Source organism: Manacus candei, unplaced genomic scaffold (genome assembly GCF_025592945.1).
Source record: "Manacus candei isolate 608988 ecotype Guabito, Panama unplaced genomic scaffold, ASM2559294v1 h1tg000005l, whole genome shotgun sequence".
NCBI lineage: Eukaryota > Metazoa > Chordata > Aves > Passeriformes > Pipridae > Manacus > Manacus candei.
In genome coordinates this window covers 26,568,921-26,590,708 of record NW_026138053.1, presented here as the reverse complement: position 1 = coordinate 26,590,708, position 21,788 = coordinate 26,568,921, and the positions used below count along the sequence as shown (strand labels likewise).

The window sequence follows — 21,788 nt, the reverse complement described above, 5'->3', positions numbered from 1 at the left end:
ACCTTAAAGCTCATCTCATTCCACCCCCTGCCATGGGCAGGGACACCTTCCATTAGCCCAGGTTGCTCCAAGCCCCGTCCAACCTGGCCTTGGACACTTCCAGGGATCCAGGGGCAGCCACAGCTTCTCTGGGCAACCTGGGCCAGGGCCTCCCCACCCTCACAGGGAGGAATTTCCTCCTAATACCCAACCCAAACCCGTCCTCTGTCAGTGGGAAGCCATTCCCCCTTGTCCTTTCACTCCAGGCCCTTGTCCCCAGTCCCCCTCCAGCTCTCCCGGAGCCTCCTAGGTACTGAAAGGCCACAATAAGGTCTTCCCAGAGCCTTCTCTTCTCCAGGCTGAACAATCCCAACTCTCAGCCTTTCCTCCCAGCAGAGCTTCTCCATCTCTCTTCTCATCTTGGTGCCTCCTTTGGACTCTCTCCAACAGCTCCATGTCCTTCCTGTGCTGGGATTTCTTCTTGAGGGGTGACACGGAACTTGCATGGGGTCCTGTGGAATCAGGATCCAAACAAATTTGAGATGTAGAAAGAAAAAACACCCTGAAGACTGGAGAAACTTTAGGAGAAAGGTGTTAGCTCTTCATTGTGTGCTTCACAGTGACTCTTTTTGAAGGCAAATGCAATTAGTCCTTGCACTATTAGATTAGAGAGAACCCAGGTAATTAATTTATTTGCCTGAATATCAATACAAATGGCCTCCTACCAGGACACGTTTCTATCTTCCTAATCAGAGCTGGTATTTCAAAACCAGATTTATCCCCCTGTGAGAGGGCAGTGACTGCCCCAGCCCTGGCTGCAGCCAGTGGAGCCTCTTTCTCCTCTCCTGGGCATAGCAGATCTCAGATTTATCCAGCAGCTGGCGGGTCTGCTTCAGAAGGAATGTTCAATCACTCTCTGCTTCCTTCTCAGGTTTCCAAAGCTGTATTTCTGCGTATTTCTGCCTCCATCTCTCAGGTCAAGCAAATCCCTTGTACTCCTGACCCACATCTTTCTAATTTACTCTGGGGGAACGCTCTCCTCAAGCTTAATTGCTATTACCTCTTGCTCATCCTCCACTGGAATATATTCCTGTGATTTCAGGCAGGCCTAATTTTCAATAATGATGATCACACTGACACCAGGTGAGCTGTCTCCTTCCCAGTGCCTGTCTCTGCTCCATTTTCCTCCTGAACTTTTGCTGCACACGTGTCTTTTTGTCTCCAAAAGCCAGGCCCGTGACAAACAGTGTTTGGACAAGGCTCTCAGACACAGGGAGGGATTGCTGGGGTAGTCCTGTGCAGGGCCAGGAGCTGGACTTGATGGTCCTTGTGGGACTCTTCCAGACCAGGATGTTCTATGATATGACATCTCACTACTGTTTCCTGTGCTTAACTCTACCCAGCTACTCCCAGTCTCCCACAAAACTTTGTATCTCTGGCTTCTCATCAGTTTTTTCGGTATTTTAAGCTCAAATTCTGGTGTCTCTGAAACGACTGGGTTGACTCCAGCAGAACCAACATCTAACCCTATGTGCAAGGCTGACTTTCACATTCTCATGCAGTGCTACCTCAGCCTTCATTCCAGTATTTCTTCCTTCCAACAAACCCTATGAATTGAATTACCACAATCACACGCAGTTCCATACAGGCAAGTTCAGCTCCAGCTCTCCAGGCAGGGACTCACGCAGAGACAGGAACAGATGTCTCCCTCTGAATGCCTCACAGTGTTTTGACACTGAATTTTGGTAGACAGGAGCTCCACTCATTGGGGTTGACATTCTGGTTTTTACCTTTGGGTGGCATTTGCAGGAGGCAGTTGAGCTTCGTAGGGGCAGCCAGAGAGATTCTCCAGACTGTTTCATCACGGCTTTTTTTGGATCTGCAGGATTCATAAACGCTTCAGCTGATGAAATGTCAGCCTGTGTTCTTTCCATTTCACACTTTGATTGCAGAAATTTTATTTTAGCTGACCTTCCTGTCCATTTAATGGCTGTGAGGAGTCCAAAACACCCGTTTCATTTTCCTGTCTAATGCGCAGCTCACACGTAAGAGTTGTTGTTACTCACTTGTAATAAGTGACCCAACACCCCCTGAGACTCCAACACAAGCTGAGGGATGTTTTGCTCCTGCCTGTGGAGTTTCTGAAGGCACAGCCCAGAGCTGGTGACAGACTCTGCATCTCCATCACAAACCCAATGCTGCTCATGGCCACGGTTACCACGGGAACATTACAACATGTTTTGGGACCTCATCGGCCACAGGCAACACCCCCCCACTTCTGCAAACTATTTCAGCTGCAACTGGTGAGCTGCTCACTGATAGAACTCGTTTAATTGTTTGACAGTGTCCTCAAAATGCTGTTTAGGCATCAGACAAAACCCCTCATGTTTTCCAGTCTTTTTGGCATTTGTGGCAATATCTAGAAAAAAACGTGTTATGGGCAAAGATTAATTAAAAAACCCCAAACTCTCCCTTAGGAAGACTATTTCCTCAGGCACAGGAGGTCCCCAGAGAACACAAATCCCACGTTCAGCTGCATATTAACTCCTGCCAGTCCCATCAAGTGTCAACAGCTTGAAAAGCAGGAGAGCCCTCTCTCTCCTTCTGACAGCTAAACTGTGTATTCCCTCTAAACAAATTCCTGATGGAGAAGATAAATTTGTACAAATGCCCTGGAGATCACCTGTAACATCTGAGAGCATGATCCAACCAGCCAGGAGACATGGGCAGCTGCACTCAGTGTGGCAGGAATGGGATTAGTGCCCTGAAACAAAAAACTAACCAGAACTCATCATCAAACACAGCCTCAGCTGGCCTGGACTGCAGATAACACAGACCTTCAGAAAATCCATTTCACTGGAGATTTTGCATTTGACATTATGGAAGGGGATGATGTCCAGGAAAAGCATCTGAATATTCATAGGGTGATACATTTACTCAAAGGAGATGTAGCTATATTGTGGATATGCAGAAATTCTACTTTTAAATGCACTTTGGTTACGTAAAATCTTACCCCTGTGAAATACTGGTACAGAAATATTCTTCTCAGGAATCTACAAACTTCTCCTCACTTCTGCTCTTTCCCTCTGTCTCATTTTTTGCTTTCATAATTTATATTTTTTTTAGAGTAACAAATTTCTTGCTTGGGACAAATAAGAGATTTGTCACCCCTTGTAGCACTCTGACTCCTAACACCAGGAGTGCTGGCAAAAATGGCAGAAATTCAGAGCCATCCAAGGAAAAATTTCCCTTCTACTCTGCAACCCAACACAGAATAGAATAGAATAGATTAGAATAGAATAGCAGTATTTCATTTGGAAGGGACCTACAAGGATAGTCTGCCCAATCAACTGAGCACTTCAGGGCTGACCAAAAGTTACATCATTGTTAATGGCATTGTCCAAATATCTTTGAAACACTGATAGGCCTGAAGCAACAACCAGCCCTCTGGGAAGCCTAAACCAGTGTCTGACCTCCCTCTCAGAAAAGGAATGTTTCCTCAGGTCCAGTCAGAAATTGGCAGTACAAATTAGCTTACTGCAATTGAGGAAGGAAATATTTAATATAAAGTATTAAACAAGACAAATGACTCCAAAATATGCAGTGTAAAGGGTGTACTGGTGCAAGAAGGTATAAGCAAAGACTGAGATCTAGACTTGATCCACACAGCCCACTTAATTCCTCAAGCCTCCGTTTCCCATCTGTACTGGGATACAATTATTCATAGGATCATTTAGGATCATTTAAGCTGGAAAAGCTGTCTAAGATCAAGTCCAATGCTTTACCAGCATCAAGATTCCAGTTGTCTCCCACAGAGATTAAATGAAAGATGAAATTAGTAACGACCTAAAATCCCACTTTGCTCTTCTCCTTTATCCATGATATCCTGGACATTGGAGTTAACCTGCCATCCATCCTAGACTGGTGATGTTCCCACAAAACAAAGGATTCTCTCCAGTACTGCCCCCAATGCCTACTTTTCTGGTCTTCTTTGCACTTCATCTATCTAACCAAGGAGCAGTTAAGGGGATCTTGGGCCAGATCCCTTCCAAACCATGGAGAATGTGGAGTGCTGCAGCAGGCAGGTCCAGCTGTCCTGTGGAGCTGGGAAACCTGTGTGTCCTCCCCTGAGAACGCCCATTTACGTCCCTGTGTCTTACCTTTTCAATTTTTTCATCAAGCATTCTGAAGAATTCTTGTTGGCTTTCAGAGATGTGCATGCTGGAAGGCAAAGGAACAGTATCAGCACAACACAAATTTTTCCATTATAGAACACTGATGCTGCAGACCAGGGTTGCTGAGGGACGCAGCTGTCAGCTTTCACCATTGTGAAAAATAAATCACTTTACACTTTCATCTACAATGTCAATTTTTAAAATCTTTTTTTCTTTTTCCTATTTTTGGTTTGCCCACAAAAAAACCTCACTGCATTTAGTTCTGTATATGTGTGCTACACTTGGGATGGTAACTAGGACACAGGAGCATCCATGGAGGAAATGAATGGAGGAGACCATTCCCTTCTCCAGGTGGGCTGCCCGGGCCAGTGGGAGCCCCCTCTGTGTCAAAACAGGTTTTCCAAGGCTGCCAATTCCACCACCACCAAATGAAATGAAATGCCAATGAGGTTAAAGTCTTGCACTGGAGGATCTGCGCATCCTGCTACAGGTGGGCTCTGCACCCAACACCCAGGTGGGTGCAGAGGAGTGGTCCCTACTGCTCCCTGAGCACAGCCAACAGGTTATTCACAGAATCATTTAGGTTGGAAAAGCGCTCTGAGATCATCCAGTCTGACCATTCCCCCAGCACTGCCAAGGCCACCACTAACCTGTGTCCCCAGGTGCCACATCCACATACCCTGTGAATCCCCTGGGACTGGGACTCCACCACTGCCCTGGGCAGCTGTGCCAATGGTTGACCACCCTTTTCATGAAGAGATTGTCCCTAAGATCCAATCTAAACCTCCCCTGGCACAACTTCAGGCCATTTCCTCTTGTTCTATCACTTGTTACTGGGAGGAGAGACTGAAAACTCCTACAACCTCCTGTCAGGGAGTTGTAGAGAGTGAGAAGGTCCCCTCGAGCCTCCTTTTCTCCAGGCTGAGCCCCCCCAGCTCTCTCAGCCACTCTTCATCAGATTTGTGCTCTAGACCCTTCACTTCAATTAATTCTGCAGCACCAAGAGTCTCAGTGATATGATTTTGGATTAGCAAAGAGGGCTGGAAAATACTCCTTTTTGTTGAGGGTGGCACAAGACCACAAGCCCTTCCCCAAGGGGGGACTTGCAAGCTACAAATCCAGGAAGGTGGGACGTTAAGGAAAGGACGAGGAGACAAAGATGAGGATGTTGGTAGACAGTGTTTGGGGTGGGTCTGCTTTATGTATGTTAGAGGATGGGGAGAACCTCCTTCCTGCATGAATAACATCCCTCCGGGAAGGTGAGGCCGGAGCATCCTCTGGACCCGCAGCAGGGAGGAGCACCTGGGCCCACGGGGGGCTGGGGAAACGTGCCAGGGACTCAGTGTGCAACAAAAAAAGATGCAGAAAAGGAAGGATGAGGACTGGTGCCAGTGTTAACAGTGATGCCAAACGGTCAGAAGGACACACAGCTCTCGGAGATTTTCTCCAGCACAAAAAGCTGGCTTGGTTTGCTGCATTCCCACCCTTTTCCTCAGAGTGATCCTTTCAGCTGTCATGAGTTAATACTCTCCCTAAGTGCCCAACAACAGGCTGCACTTCCCTACAAAGCTCAGCATTCAGACTGCCCTCGCTATCAGGATGAACATATACAATGATTTGCTTATGTTGGACATAAATGAAGGCTCAGTTCAGAAGCAAAGGTTTCAGAAATGGCATTAAAACCTAAAGCTGGTGATTCAGGAGCAGGAACAATTCACCTTTCAGTGGTTGTGGGAGTTTTTGTCCCCAGCTGTCTGCCAGTCCCTCAGGTTCCCACCTCCACCTCAGATGGGCAAAAGATGCTTGTTTGGGACAGCTGACCCTGTCACCTGCATGTTCAGGTGTCTTAGAGAGGGATTTTAGGGCAGTACAGCCCTTTCTTGGTAGGTAACTGCTTGAAAAACAGTTTTGCCTTTGCAACACCATAAATCCTGTTTCTAATAAAATGAGATGATACCGGAGTGACTCACCCCAGCCATAAATTGTAAGAAAACTAAAAGAAGGCAGGGAAAAAAAAAAGGAGGATTGCATTGCTATATACATGAGAATTCCCACAGGAAGTCCTAAAGACCTGACAGTCTGTGATCTTCACACAAGTTTGTCTGGGCAGGAAAACTGCCCCACAATTTAGAGACATAAGACACTCCAATGCTGACAATTGAGGAGCTGTGTATAACTGTAAAATCCACTGCAGGGCAGGGAACTGACAGAATTAGTGAACACTGGAAGAGTCAGAAAACCATCAAATCGAAGCTGAGTTCTTGGAGAACACAACAGAAAAAAAAAGATTTCCCCAAATCGAAATGTGGATTTAATTCTCCATGTAAGAAGCACATCAGAAGGCATGAGAACACATTTTTAAATGTTTCGTGGCAGGTTGATGAAACACATTTTGCCAAAAGCAGAGATATTTATCCCCAGTATCAGCACTGTCTGAGTGATGAATGGACTCAGAGAAGCTCTGCCAAGAAGGAGTAAGTAAAAACTTCCCTGGGAACTTAATCAGTAGAATTTAGGAACACCTGCATCCAGCTCTGGGGTCCCCAGAACGAGTCATGGACTTGTTAGAGAGGGTCCAGAACATGCCATAGAGGGCTGGAGCACCTCTGCTCTGGAGACAGGGGGTGTTCAGTGGGGAGAAGAGAAGGCTCTGGGGTGACCTTACTGCAGCCTTTCAAAATATCAATATATAACATGGAGAGGGAATTCTTAGCAAGCCAGTAGTGACAGGACAAGGAACAACAGTCTTGCAGTGACAAGAGGGCAGGGTTAGATGGGATATTGGGAAGGAATTCTTCCCTGTGAGGGTGGGGAGGCCCTGGCACAGGTTGCCCAGAGAAGCTGTGGCTGCCCCTGGATCCCTGCAAGCGATTTATCCACTCATTTCTGCTGTCAGCTGAGTAGCCCTTTTCCCCCCAGTGCCACCCCTTCCAGCAGCCAGAACCGTCGTGGTTTTTAGAAGATAAACCTTTAAAAAAATAATTGTGCGTGATAGCAGCTATTTGCTGACCTGGCATTTAGCAACTCAAACACATGTAGCCACTTTACAAACAGAAATGCAATGGTAACTTGGGCAAACAGCAGAGCCTTGGGTAAACAGTGGAGCTCCTGCCCAACAACCTACCGTGACATTCTGCACCTCTCTCAGAAGTTTACTTATTTTGGCAGGACTGGCATAAAAATATTTACCTCTGCCAGTGCAATGAAAAAAATGGGCTTTTTGGTGATTCAATGTCAGTTCTGACTTCTGCAGGAACCTTTAAAATGATGGGTTTGATGAAAGAATGGAAACCCTGAACCCATGCAGTTCCTCTGGCTTGGATGTACCAAGAGATTACCCACCAAAAGAACAGCCCTTTTCTACCCCAGACTAATTAGCCTTATGTTAGAGCATCTTAAATACATCTCTGACCCTGCTGGGAAGGGCAGAGCCACAGTAATGAAGTACAGCTTTGCTAAAGTGTGATTTTACCTCCACCTCCCTCCTGTGAGTTTCTTTGAAATTACATCCAAAGCACTTATTTTTTCCCTTTGAAAGGAGGCTGAATTATACTGTCAGTTGATTAAGAAATTACTAAAGTTTCCAGTCTTGAAACCGTGTTCAAAGCACTTGATATTCAGCAAGTTAAAGTTAATAAGTGCCCTGAGGGCAGGGCATAAAGAACAGCATTTCCACAGTGTTCAAAATCCAGCAGCAGAGCTTCTTCACTTGTTCGTTACGAACCTCATATAAAGCTCCATGTAATCTGTTATTTCCAAGCCAATTAGTGATTAAATGTAATGATGATTTAGATAAGAAATGAATTACTAATATCAATAACCAGCTCTGTCACAAGAGTTAAATATTTCATGGCACTGACTGACCTCAGCCAGGGTATGGGCACAGAACTGCCAGCCAAGGGTGGAAAAACTCTCAGCTACAAAACCCTCCTCATTTTAACGTGACCATTCTAAATGGAAGAAGTTTACCATTCCCAATCCCAGGTAATACAGTTGCTAATGTACACCAGGAGCAAAAACCTCCCTGGGAAATTAACTGATAGTATTTATGAACAGTAGTGGAGATATAATTTTAGTTATGTGCAAGTTGTATGGAAAGCTGAGAAACAACACAGGATGGGTCTCCTACCAGCCATGACAAGATGCCTCTCACCTCTTTTTAGGTCCTTTGCTGTGCAAAGGAGAGATGCTGCCCAGTGTGGTGTTGGTCTTGGGACACGAGTGACCTTATCTACTCTACTTAAATTGAGCATGGTTTTAGGGCTGCTGGAGCCACCAGCTGGTCTGCACTAGGCAGCAATCTTGAATCTCACAGACAATGCTTAACCCTCTGTTTATTTGTATTATGACTTAAACAACAAAAATTGAACTTACTTTGCTCTGGGTTGATGTACTAATCCTGGGATCTCTTTATTAGATTTAAGTCTTACGTTTGAACTGGCACTTTTTTCCTGAAACACACAAAAAACACACAACAGAGATACCATCAGTATTTATTTAAGCACACAAAGGGAGACAGGCACTTGTCATCACAGTGTCACACTGGGCTGGGTTCAGGCTCAACCTGCAGAACACAATGAGGAAATCTCAGGGAAAATTAAATTAAAGGCAATACAACTGATGCAGTGACCCCAAGTGGGCAATTTTTAAATGCCATGAGCTTGGTGGTGTGGGGGAACTGCCTCTGGGTCACTGAGCAAAATCCATGGAAAATGAGGTGTGCATCTGTGGCTTGGCTCCTCACAGAGTTGTATCAATAACAACATCAACTAGCACCTTTGAGAGGGCCCCAGAGTAACCCAGGCTTGCTCAGAACAGAGCTGAGAAACAGTAACATTGTGGAAAACCATCTGTGGGAGGAAGCACACGTTAAATGTGGCAGGGAGAAGAGCAGCAATGGCAGCCTTGACCTGCTCAGCCAGAAAATCGGGAACAAGGAAGGAAACCAGCTCTGGAGAGCCCATCATAAGAAGGATGTGGATCTGCTGGAGAGAGTCCAGAAGACACCACCAAGAAGAGTAGAGGGGCTGGAGCCCCTCTGCCCTGGAGCCAGGCTGGGAGAGCTGGGGGGGTTCACCTGGAAAAGAGAAGGCTCCAGGGAGAAGGCTTCCTAAAGGGACTTCCAGGGAGCAGGAGAGGGACTTTGGACAAGGGCCTGGAGTGACAGGACAAGGGGGAATGGCTTCCCACTGCCAAGGGCAGGGTGAGACTGGGTATTGGGAAGGAATTCCTGGTTGTGAGGGTGAGGAGGCCCTGGCACAGGTTGCCAGAGAAGCTGTGGCTGCCCCTAGATCCCTGGAAGTGTCCAAGGCCAGGCTGGACAGGGCTTGGAGCAACCTGGGCTAGTGGAAGGTGTCCCTGTCCAGGGCAGGGGGTGGGACTGGATCTTTAAGGTGTCTTCCAACCCAAACCATTCCATGTTTACAGACAAGAGCACAACCATGTCCTCTGCAGAGGACCAGAACCGTTAAAAACATCTTAAGAAAGGCATGAGACGGGAAAAGAGATGAGAGCCAGCACAAGGTAACACCTTGTCATCATGTCATGAGCTTCTGTAAACCAAAACTTAGTGCACACATGTACCTATTATCTCCAAAATCCTTGAAAAGGATAAGGCCCCTGCCAGATCCTCCCAGTGCCGTGTGCTAGGGAAAGCTGCTGGTGCAGATGGGAGAGGTCTGAGTCAAATCTTACAGCTTACCCGCTCCACAGAGCCCTCTGAGTTTCTTAGCCATGACAATTTAAGAAACATAAACCCAAAAATTAGTGGGTTTGTGGGTAATTTTGGTGGGTTTGTTTAGCCTTATTTAGTCTTTGAGTGTCTGAATCACACAAGGCAATTTTGGAGAGGGCTACTAAATCACTGAGTCAAAAAAAAAAAAGAGGCTGTCTAGCAGTTAATATTTTAATGAATAATTCCACAAGGGATGTAAACATCAACTGCCTCAGCATCTTTGGCACTGTTTAATGCATATCTTCTAATCCTCCTAAGCAGAGAACTGTGTGTTGCATGAAAATAACAGTGAGAGAGAAACAAGCCCTTCCTCCAAGCTCTAACAAGTGTCTGTGTGTTTGCTACATCCCACCAGCCACCGCCTGCCCGTGATCCCGGGATGTCAAGTCAAATCAGCAGAACAGAAGATAAAATCCCTTCTTTCAAAGCATCTCCTAGCAGTGTGCAGATGTTGTGTGTGATGAACATGCATGAACCTCTCATGAGCTGCTGTCTGACTCTCACAGCTGGCAAGCAGAATGAAAAGAGAGGGATGGGTCTCATGGGGGAGACACTCGTGACAACACCAACACCTGAAGTCAGCTAAAGGCCAACCTCGTGCATCAGGTGAGCTTTTATCATCAGATTTACTCCAGGGGAAGGGGAAAGGGAAGGGGAAAGGGAAGGGGAAGGGAAAAGGGGGAAAGGAAGCTCTGATCTACAGCTCCTGTGTTGGGAGCTTTGACAAATCACAGCAGGGCAAACTTGACTTCCACACCTCTGCTCATGCTCTGCTGTCAGTGCAGCTCTATCAGGAGTTGGAATCAGCCCAAATCCCAGCCTAAAGAAACTTCTGGCACTTAGGAATGAATAGAAAGACATAAGAAAAATATATGTTGCCTTCTCTCTCTGGGTCCCAGAGCAATATTCAGAATATTAACAGACTGACATAGGAAAAGGGAAATAAAATATCAGTTTACTTGACTTCAAGATTCCACAGTTTATTCTTTCCCTCCCATTGCTCCTGATAATTAACACACCTCAATTATCTATCACAATTCTCCTGTTTAAGCAGAGATTATTTTACCTTCTCCATCTGTTGCTCAGCAGGAACAAACAGAAAAAGGGGAGTTAAGAGAAAAATAAACCCCAAGCAGGTCTCAAATTGGCTCATTGCTTTGTTTCTAGCTATTATTTATGGCACTGATATTTCATTGCACCGATCGAAATATTGGCTTTGATAAAAATAGATATTCAAAAACAATTCTCCCAAATACAAACAAATAGACTATTTTTTCCTCATCACTTTGAAGACAAACTGACTCATCAGAAATTAATGGTCTGGCTTCTAATATTCTGCTAACAAGAAAAAAAAAGCTGAGATGCTCTAATGCAGTCAAATTATTCTTTCAGGCTGACTTGACTTTGATTGAAGGGTCACATCTCTCAGTTCAACCTCATTTTCTCCCCTATTTAACAATAAATAAGTTACCAGGCATCAACAGAACCACACCTGGTTTTAAAGCCCAAATCTGTTGCAAATGGAAAGGAATATGCAGAAGTTTGTTTTTAATCTGGCTCTGCTTATAAGGATTATTAAAAGTAAGTGCAGTAAATGCTGCCTCACACCACAGGCTTAAAAGTAAGCCCTCCAGGATGCTGCACTTGGAGAGCAGCATTGGCAAAAAAGGGGAATAGTGGACATTTTCCTCCCCATTATTTTGCAATTAATCATTATCAAGGTAAAACTGTCATCCAATCAAGGTGATTTCATTTGATAGATTTGTTAATTATTGTTAATTCCTCCATAAAGGATGCACCATATCCAGAATTTCAGGGCACTAACAGATGGCAGTGACTCTGCTGCCAGATGCTATTAACACAGCAACAGCCACTACTGCCACTATAATTAAATATCTGTCAACATTTCCCTTGATGCTTCCCCTCTTATGAACCCATTTCTACAGACATGGGAACTTCATTGGAAGGATTCTGCTTTCTTCACAGGCTGCCACAGATGGATTCAGGTAAGCTGTTAATAGTCCTTCTTCTTGACACTTTTAACACTCAGCTTATTAGAGAAGGGCTGATTTTTAAGAGATGCTTCCATAAGAGCTGCCATATTTTATGAAGAGACTATACTTTATTTTAAGCATCTTTAAATTTATTAAACTGGCCAAGAACTCAAAGATGACAGCAGCAACACCACTATGTAATCTAATGCCTCATTTTGATTAACTTAATCACATATTGGTCTTTAATTGTTTTTCCTCTAAAGTTACAAGAATTAAACAAATACACAAAGACATTGAGGGGCTGGAGCGTGTGCAGGGAAGGGAAGGGAGCTGGGAAGGGGCTGGAGCAGCAGGAGTGGCTGAGGGAGCTGGGGGGGCTCAGCCTGGAGAAAAGGAGGCTCAGGAGGGACCTTCTGGCTCTGCAACCCCCTGACAGGAGGGGGGAGCCGGGGGGGGTCGGGCTCTGCTCCCAGGGAACAAGGGACAGGAGGAGAGGGAACGGCCTCCAGCTGTGCCAGGGGAGGTTTAAATTTGATCTGGGGAGAAATGTCTTCACTGAAATGGGGGTCAGGCACTGGCACAGCTGCCCAGGGCAGTGGGGGAGTCACCAACCCCAGAGGGATTTTGAAGACATGTGGATGTGGCATCTGGGGACATGGGACAGTTGTGGCCTTGGCAGTGCTGGGGAATGGTTGGACTGGACAACCTTAGAGGTCTTTTCCAGACAATTTTACATTTCTAAGTCAGTAAAACTTAGTGTAACGGGGTTCTTAGTTTCCAGTCTGGTTTTGTTTAATTTGCAAAAGGCTGAAGTATCCAATTGCTGGAACCACCAATGTGGAAGGTGGCATGCTCCTCCAGATTAGTATAATTTTAAAAATTAGTTTGTCTCTGTAGATTTGCTATTAAAATATATTTGAAGCAAATAGAAACAACAAAGGTCTCTCCAGAGAGTGATCATGTTTTTACTCAATACTGGTAGTTTACAGCCATTCAAATATTTTTAAAATAATATTCCTGATTTATATCAAGATGACACTTTTCTTCAAAGGAGCCCACAGCACCTTTAAACTGCTTTCTGGAGCCATGTAATTCATCATGAAAATAACTTACGGGAAAAATGAAGTGTTTGTTTTCTTTTTACACCATAAACTATTCTTTAAAATAATTGTATTTGAAAAGGAGGAAACCAAATGCATCAGTCAGAAAGGGAATGAAAGATGAGATGTAAGATTTTAATATGCCACCCCAGCATTTTTTACCTCGCTCAGTCATGAGGACAAGCCCCGGGTGATAATATTTCACATGGACTGTCTTGATGCATCAGGATGAACAAGGGAGAAGTGAACCTATGAGATTTTACTTGAGTCTCTTTGCTTTATACACACATAAGTATTTATTTTTTGTGCTATCCTTTGACAGGAAGAGAGCCTTTCTTTTTTTCTCTATCTACCTGGAAGCAAAACCACCTGAAAATGTTATTTAGTGTAACTTTATAACCAAGGGGCAAATCAAGCATTGAAAAATCTCAGATGCTGGTCAAAAGGGATTACTCTTGGATGCAGTTCCACCATTATCCCTGCCCTAATGTGTACATGCACCTAACACAGAAGGGGGTCCCTAGGCACAGAGCCATAGAATCATACAATATCCTGACTTGGAAGGGACCCCCAAGGATAACTGGATTCAGCTCCTGGCTCTGCACAGGACAGCCCCAGAATCACACCACGAGCCTGAGAGCACTGTCCTCCAGGTGCACACCACCTCCAAAACATACACCAGAACCTAAAGCCAGGGCTTAGCAATGAATGTGACCTGCATGGCACACACACAGAGACAGAGAAATGGATGTTCATGGGGAGGAGACATCTAAGAAAGGTGTTACCTTCACAGTCATCAGAAGGACCTTCTACCTTTCCCAGGTAAGTCTTTCTGAAAAGGAACCTTCTACTTGCAACAGTCAGTACTGGCACAAACTCCCCTGATCCCTCCACTGCCCCTCCCAGGGCAGTGTGGGTGCAGTCACAGAGGCTCCTGGACACACAACTGCAACACAAGAGAGCGGGTGCTGGCCCTGCTCCCCGCTTCTTGCCCCAGGCTCCTACAGAACCTGTGTAACCCACCATGGGAGCTCAGTTTTAAGGAGCACCTTGTATCTGAGGCACTTGAGGCAACAACAATGCCCAGCCAGTCTGTTTGAGGCAGCACTGCTCCCTGGAGCACCCTGGTCCTCAGGAACGAGGACCTGGAAACGTGGCCGTTATTTGTGGATTTGGATGAAGCTTGAGGTCACATTTCATAATAAAAAACCTGTTTTAAATGGAATACTGTAATAAACATTATTGCTGTATCAGGCCAAAATCCCCTCAACTAAGCATGAAGGATTTGCCCACGATGCCTTACTCCCGTCAGCATCTCCATCCTTGGAGAAGTCTAAAAGGTGTCTGGACTTGGCCTTGGGCGGGAGGCTTTAGATGGTCCTGCTTGAGCCACAGGGACCAGATGACTTCCAGAGGTCTCTTCCAACCTCATCCAGCCTGTAATGCTGTGACAAAGTATCTTCCTTAATAAATCAGACACTGAAAAAAACCACTTTTGAATAGGTTTGTTGAGTTTTACCCCCAAGCAGCAGTGGGAGAGACCGGAGCCATTCAGGCATGCAAAGGGAAAGCAGCAGCAGACACAGTGCCTGGCATTTATTCTGGAGAAAAATCCAATTCTGCAAAGCCAGCCAACACCCCGCAGTGAGTCTGCACTGACGCAGGGAGTGTAACCCAGGTTTGGCAGAGAGAACCCCTGTGCTTTCACCAGAGATCCAAAATGTGTTCCAGACCTCCTCCTGAAACGAGCTCTTAACGGAGCTCCTCCTTCCCAGGGTAATTACTGGGAAATTCTACTGTAGCAGCTCCAGATCCTGCAATGCAATATCGAAGAGCAGGATTCAGAAAGCCCCAAACCCCCCCGAAATTTACTTAGAATGGGATAAAAACAGGTAAAAAAAGAGAAAGGTATAAATCCTGAGCAGCTTTCTACAGCCCATCAGAAAGGCACCTGTTGCTGCAATCTGAGAAGTTAGCGAATGCTGCTTTCAGTGGTTATTATAATAATAAATAAATAAATACCTACATACAACCTGCATGGAGATCCTCCTCCAGACTGGGATCATCTACTAAAAAGAAGCCAACACACAAAGCCAGGGCAAGTGCAAGCGGGAAGAACAAAATGAGTGCTGGATTACAGGGAAACTGGGTGAATTTGGAGACCAAGAAAAAAGACAATGAGTTCTAGCTGAGAACACACTACAAATTCTGAAAATGGTTTAAATGAAGCTTAATTTACCCCTCCAAGGGAGGAAGCAAAGCTTTGTGCCACAAACTTGCTCTGTCCACAGCTCTGGCTCTGCTGCCTCTCCAGTATTGAGCTCCCTCTCCAAGGACACCCAGTCTGAGGTTACTCACTTGCTGTTCAGGTTTCCTGGATCTGCTGTTTGTGTATTTGGTGAAACTGGTGCAATAACTAGTTTCTAGCTGCTTTTTAAAATGCTTTTGAGATGTTAAAAATTACAGTGCAAGGGTTATTCTAAAAAACATCTGACATGCCCATTACACTCAACTCGTGCTGCAGGAGCTCAAAAATCAGAAAAATCCAACCGTAAGTGTAAAGTTGGGGAAAAAAAGAAGAAAAAAAAAGGAAGAAGAAGGAAAATGCTCCATCCGGAGTGAGTTGCAGGACTTCTCTTGCAGTATCTAAATACAGCTCACCCTCAGCCAAAGTTACTGGCCTTTGAGCTTTGATGGAGAACATCATTAAAGAGCAGGGGAAAAAAATGAAGGGCAATTCCCACCATGAAAGGGTTTTCACAGAGCATTAATATTCACTAAATCTAATAGCTACAACTTTCTAAATATTCTCATCAGCTTTTCAACTCCTTCCCCCTCCCAGCCAATATTAGAAAGTCTGGACTAATTGGTTACAGTAATTCCAATTAATTCTGTCAAGTAACCAGACACCAGGAAGGCTGTAGACAAACTGAAAAGTATACATGGGAGCAGCTGGTCTGAGGACAGGAAATTAAGGCAGGTAAACAGATGAAATTACTCTTACCTGCACCTTGGCATCCCTGCTTCCTTTCACAGCTCTGAGGTTTTATCACCCCACAAGTTAGAATACTCTTGGTTCTATATGGCTTGGGACACTAAGGTCCAGAAAAATAAAATCTGGATTTCTATCTCAGAGTTCTTTTCTGCAGACAGATTGATAAACATCAAGGTGTCCCCTATAGAAAATGAGGGGTGTGATCACTGGGGAAATGCCTCTGTTGTGAAATATGAGGATTACATTGCCCTGAAAATCAGGGTTTTCTGGCTCCCTCAGCATCTGTGGTACTCTGAACGGTCAGCCAGGACAAGAAAATGAGCATAACAGAGATAAACAAAGCCAGAACACCTGCCTCCAAGTGCAGGAAGTTTGAGGTCAAAGAGGGAATTCTCTTGCTCCTGCAGCAGGATCCTCACTCATCCGTGTAGCAAACCCAGAGAATGGGGACACGGGCAGGAAGCAGAGAAGGGACACATCTGCGAGACTGCCACGAGACTGCCAGCGGGAAGGGATTTGCAAAGTGAAGCTGAGGAGCACCTCCTCTACAAACAACTTTGCAAGAGGCTGAAAACTATCCCTCACAGTCATACACCCAAGAAATTCAGGTGACAAGGTGCTTTAGAGCTTACGTCAAAAGACACCCAAAATACTGCAAATAAAGTGCTACGGGCTGGACCTGCTCTCCAACTCTCATTAATGCACCACATCTTTAATGGCTTTGGTATGTCCAAGTGCTTGAAAGTTTTATCTAGCAAATAAAAAATAGATGGTTAAAAGTTAAAAACTGCATTACTGATGACTTTGAAGACTAGATTGACTCTTGTGGAAACTTCAGAGGGTTCAGGGCACTTGGCAACAAAAAGCACAACTAACCTTGCTGTTTTGCAGGTATGTTGCTCTCCTGGATTGTAGAACCACCCTGGATAACAAAACCTCGCTCAAAAAATGAACTTTCTGTTATTAAACCCGTGTCATCAACAATTCTCTCTCTCTCTTGCTCAACCAGCTTTTAAAAAAATACAGTTATTTATAGTAAATGTATATATTACTCATGCTCCCAATTTTCCATGCATCTCCTGAAGGCAGTTTTCCACCAAGTGCAATAACATGGAAAGAGCTGGCACTAAGCTGGAAACAACAGTACTGAGTGAAGTCTGCAAAACATTTACAGCCAGGAACAAATGTTGCAGGCAGTCTTGAGAGTGAATTTGGGTGTCACGGTGTGCCTGCTCCATGAAGGAACTTTGCTGGAATGGCATGGGGGTTATTGCCACCACGATTTTTGCACAGTTTTTTATTGAGATGGTTTTGAAGAGCTTTATGCCCTTCAAATATACATGAGAGAACATAACTAGAGAACGAGACGTGTACTGTTTAAATAGCTGGGCCTAAATTTTCAGCAGCTGTAGCATTTTCTCAAGCTGGTCTTCTAAAGGCAAAAATGACCTTTTCCAGACTGTTCTTAGAACTTGTTCTACACCTTTGTAAAATCAGATCTCTCTCCTGAGATCTTCCTGTGCTGCCAAAACCCACCAGGACTAATGCTCCCCCTGTGCACATGTCCCACCTCACTGCCTTAATACAAAGTTTTGGATTACATTTTAGGGTGGGGTCATGGAAAAGATGGTGACCATCAAACAGCCACTTTGAAGAGGACAAGTGGTTCCATCAAACCAGTCTTAATGGAGAATTTTGCGGGATACACATAAGATGGAGCACTTCTCCACAGAAAGGCTGGGAGAATTGGGATTGTTGTGTCAGGAGAATAGAAGGCTTTGGGGTGACCTGAGTGTGGCCTTGCAGGACCTGAAGGGAGCCCACAAGAAAGATGGAGACTATTTACAAGGGCCTGGAGTGACAGGACAAGGGGGAATGGCTTCCCACTGCCACTGGGCAGGGTTAGATGGGATAGATCCTTCCCTGTGAGGGTGGGGAGGCCCTGGCACAGGTTGCCCAGGGAAGCTGTGGCTGCCCCTGGATCCCTGGAAGTGTCCAAGGCCAGGTTGGAGCAACCTGGGCTGGTGGAAGGTGTCCCTGCCCATGGCAGGGGCTGGGATGGGATGATCCTTAAGGTCCCTTCCAACCCAAACCATTCTGGGATTCTCTGAGGATACTTCTTCCCCTCTTGTTCAAACCTGGGATTTACAAAGGAGGGAACAACAAGGGAAAGCAGTGAAAGAAAAAGTCCTTCTGGGTTTGTTGCCTGCAATTTACAGGAAAGCCAAAACTAATTAGAAGATATGGTGCAAATGAAAAGACACCATTAAGTCATATGTAAACAGAGTAAAATGGTAGTAAGAAATTACAAATTAGATGACAAAACCAAGAATAGTGCTACTCTTCAATACAAACAGGAAGGGTTTATGTGTTCCAAACCAGCAAGAATTCCCTACAATAAGCTGTCATTCTCCCAGCACTGTCCAAGGCTCTAATTTTGAAATTTTCAGTAACTGCAATTATGTAAATGCCACTGCTGGCACATATTCTCAATGTCTGTATTTTGCTCCTCTCAACGTCTGTTTTATTTGCATTAATTCTCAAATTTGCACCAGGCATAAGATTTAAGACCCGAGAGGATGAAGTAACAGCTCTTGCTATATGACAAGTTTCAGGGGGCATGGGTAAAATGTGCATTTCAAAGGACTTAATTGTTCGTATATTAGTAAATATGACATATGTGCTCTGACACATGAGAAGTATTATGGCTGCAGGAGAAGCCTTATGTCTGATTTATGCATTTTGTACCATCTTTTCATTGTTTTGGTTAGCCATTACTTTGGAATGATTATTATTTCACACAGACTATGGTAGCCAGCCCATTTACTGAGTTGCCAGTCCTCAGATGTATAAACATACATTTTGTCTGGATTCTCCCAACACTTCTATCTGAGAGCAATACTGAGAATAGAAACCACATACATCAGAACGAAAGACAGCCACAAACAGTTTAAAAATTTTATAAGCCATTTAAAATAGTAATGGAGGCCGAGTTTTAAGTGTTTATCTCTTCTAAGTTTCCTTGGATAAAGAGCAGATAAATAAGAACAACTCCTAAGTGCTTGCAAAATGAGGGCCCAATATATTCCACTGAGGATGTATACATATAGCTTTGATGCTCAGGATGCTGCAGGTTAGAAGAAGATATCCAAACCAATACTGGGAGAAGAACTAGCCTAAAATACAATTACAGGCCTGGAAACACTCATGTCCAACATTCAGCACATGAATGGTTGGAATCAATGACCTTAGAAGTCTTTTGCGACCTTAACAATTCTATGATTCTATCATCCTAAAATGACCAATATTTCAGAGTCCAAAATTACTGTTTGCCCGTCATGGCTTTAAATCTCCACTCTGATTTTCCATTCTCTCACCTTCTCATTCAGATTTTCCCAAAACCACCCTTTGCAGGTGGCCAAGGACACTGAAAAGACTCAAAATGAGCTCTGCCCTCCTTTTCCAGAAAGCAGCAAATCTTTTCTCCAGGAAAGTGTCAGAGTCAGCCCAGCCAGGGTTGGCATACAGTGTCTGCTCCTTTGGGAGGCACTGGCCATGGAAAAGGAGGATCATACACTGTGCAAGATCAGGCAAGCCAGGAATGGATCCTTCACTCACCCACAAAATTTCAATGTCTCCTTGATCAGAATATGAAACAGCATTGTGAAATTAAGATTAGTCTCCTGAGATCTTCTCATGGTATCAACCACCACAAAAGGAAGATATTTCAGAATATCACCCAACTGCATCACCTGGGGGCATGCATCCAAACCACATCAACAACTTTCCATCTAACCTGTTCTCCAAACTCCTACCCGCAGGTTTGCTCAACAGTCTGTCTTTCATTTTGCCCCTTCCCTGAAAGTTCAAACATTTATCCTACTACCCAGCTTTAATCCTTGCCCGATGCCTTCCTGCCTCTCTCAGTAGTCATGGAGAAAAAAGGACTGTCATGCCTTTTGAAGCAACCTCTTATATATTGGCTGACTCGCGTTTCCTTCTGTATTTTTAGGCTAAACAAATCCATTCCTTCCATCTTCCATTACAGCTTACGTTTGCTGAACCTCCTATTCTTGTCACTCCCCTCTGGGCTCTTTCCCATCTGCCTGCATCTTCCCTCCAGAGCACATTTCCAATTTCAGCCACAGTATTTAAAGCCTTGCTGAAGTCAGGATGTGTCACATGCATTGCTGTATTTATATTTTTTTATTCCTGTTTTTAATGGGTTACCTCAAAGGAGTGAGGCTGACCTACCACAGATACAGGGTGCATCTGTAAACCAGGCACTCGTACTTTAAAAACCCCCCTGATGTAAATCAATGCTGAAGGAGAACTTAGCCGAGCACAACTTCTCTAAAAAATTTGTGGTACAGTGTTTAAGATCTCTCTCAAGCCAAAAAGGCTGGTGGGGACGGTCTGTCTTCCTACCTCAATCTTTGGAATATCTAAACCCAAGAAATATCACAAAGTAAAATATCCGCATGTTCCATGACTCGCAGTCCATCAGGTCTTCCTAAAATTAAAGCAAATCACATGCAACAAGCAAAACAGGTGTTCTTAAATCATTTCAACTTTGCTATTTCTAATCAAAACTAGCTTCTAAGTCTCCAAGTTGATTCCCAGCCATTTGCAGACGCCAAGTTTTAACGCACACTCTATTTTCTTTTCAAGTCAGGTGAGTGCAAAGAGAAGCACCTCTAAAATTTACCAGGGCGGTCCCATCACAGGAATATTCAGAAAGTGATGGATCAACATGTACTACCAAGAGGTGCAGCATTCCCAAGCATGAAAGCTTTCTGTCTGAGCCAGCAGTACACCCCAACGCACGGTCACAGCCATGGTACTTACAACGAGGGGAAAACTAGAGTTCAGTATGGAAATAGTGCTTCATTTTTTTCACTGCAGTGTTGTACTATTAGCATTCAATTACTTCCCTAAATTTAATTAACTCCTTGTTGAATCTTAATGTGATAATGAGAACTTTAATTCAAACCATATACCATGTCAGTGCTATGATCCTAACAGCAAAAATAGATCTTATTAAAGTCACCCAAGCCCCATAATCCTCCTGCCTTTTTATAACACTATGAGCCATATAAAAGCACAGCAGCTGCAACAGGCCAAGAATCTTCACTGATTGCTACTAGGAACATTAACAAATAAAATTTATTTTGAAATCAAAACCAGTTGGCTCTGATCAATAGTTCTCACGTGTTCATCTCTCTGGCAAAACAAAAAGCAGCAGAGATGGTGATCAAAGGTCTCCACAGATCCTACACCTATGTTTCACCAAAGACCACGTTAGGTCATTTATTCTGTCAAAACTTTCAATTTCTGAACAACCCACTGCAGAGACCCATGACATGAATTCCTCCCTTGGCCTTTCTCTGCCTTGCACTTTGTAAACTCTTAATACCTGACTAGAGCCCTACCAAGACTCAAAACATCAAGACCTACTAAGGAGCACACTTGACCTTCCAGCAGGTTCATCAAGTCTATTAGAAATACCAACAAATAGATTGTATAATTTTACAAAGACAACTAAAACCACTGTGCTTGGTGCTTAGCAGCCAAATCTGACAATGTTCCCCCTTAAGGGCCCGTTTCATATCACACAGGTGCCGAAATCCCCCTTGGGTCAGTGGTGCATTTGCCCATTGCTGCTCTCCTGAATCACCCTCTGCATGGATCTGCCAGCAAAAGACCACATGTGCTGAAGATCAGTTTTGCAGTTATTAAACACAACAATGACATGAGCAACTCCACCCTGGAAGGACTCTCTGTGACACTGCTCTGTGTGTTTGGAACAGC

At 44.5% G+C, this 21,788-nt stretch overlaps 1 protein-coding gene across 1 annotated transcript in view; it reads right to left on the bottom strand.

Annotated features, from left to right (window-relative positions):
- The window catches only part of CUNH1orf21 (chromosome unknown C1orf21 homolog), a 113,466-nt gene that overhangs the window by 4,452 nt on the left and 87,226 nt on the right, over positions 1 to 21,788 (bottom strand). Inside the window, exons 4-5 of the mRNA XM_051794703.1 lie at positions 8,529 to 8,605; positions 4,140 to 4,200 (exon numbers count right to left, since the gene is read on the bottom strand). Of these exons, the coding sequence (XP_051650663.1) occupies positions 4,140 to 4,200; positions 8,529 to 8,605 (138 nt within the window). The remainder of the gene's footprint in view (positions 1 to 4,139; positions 4,201 to 8,528; positions 8,606 to 21,788) is intronic.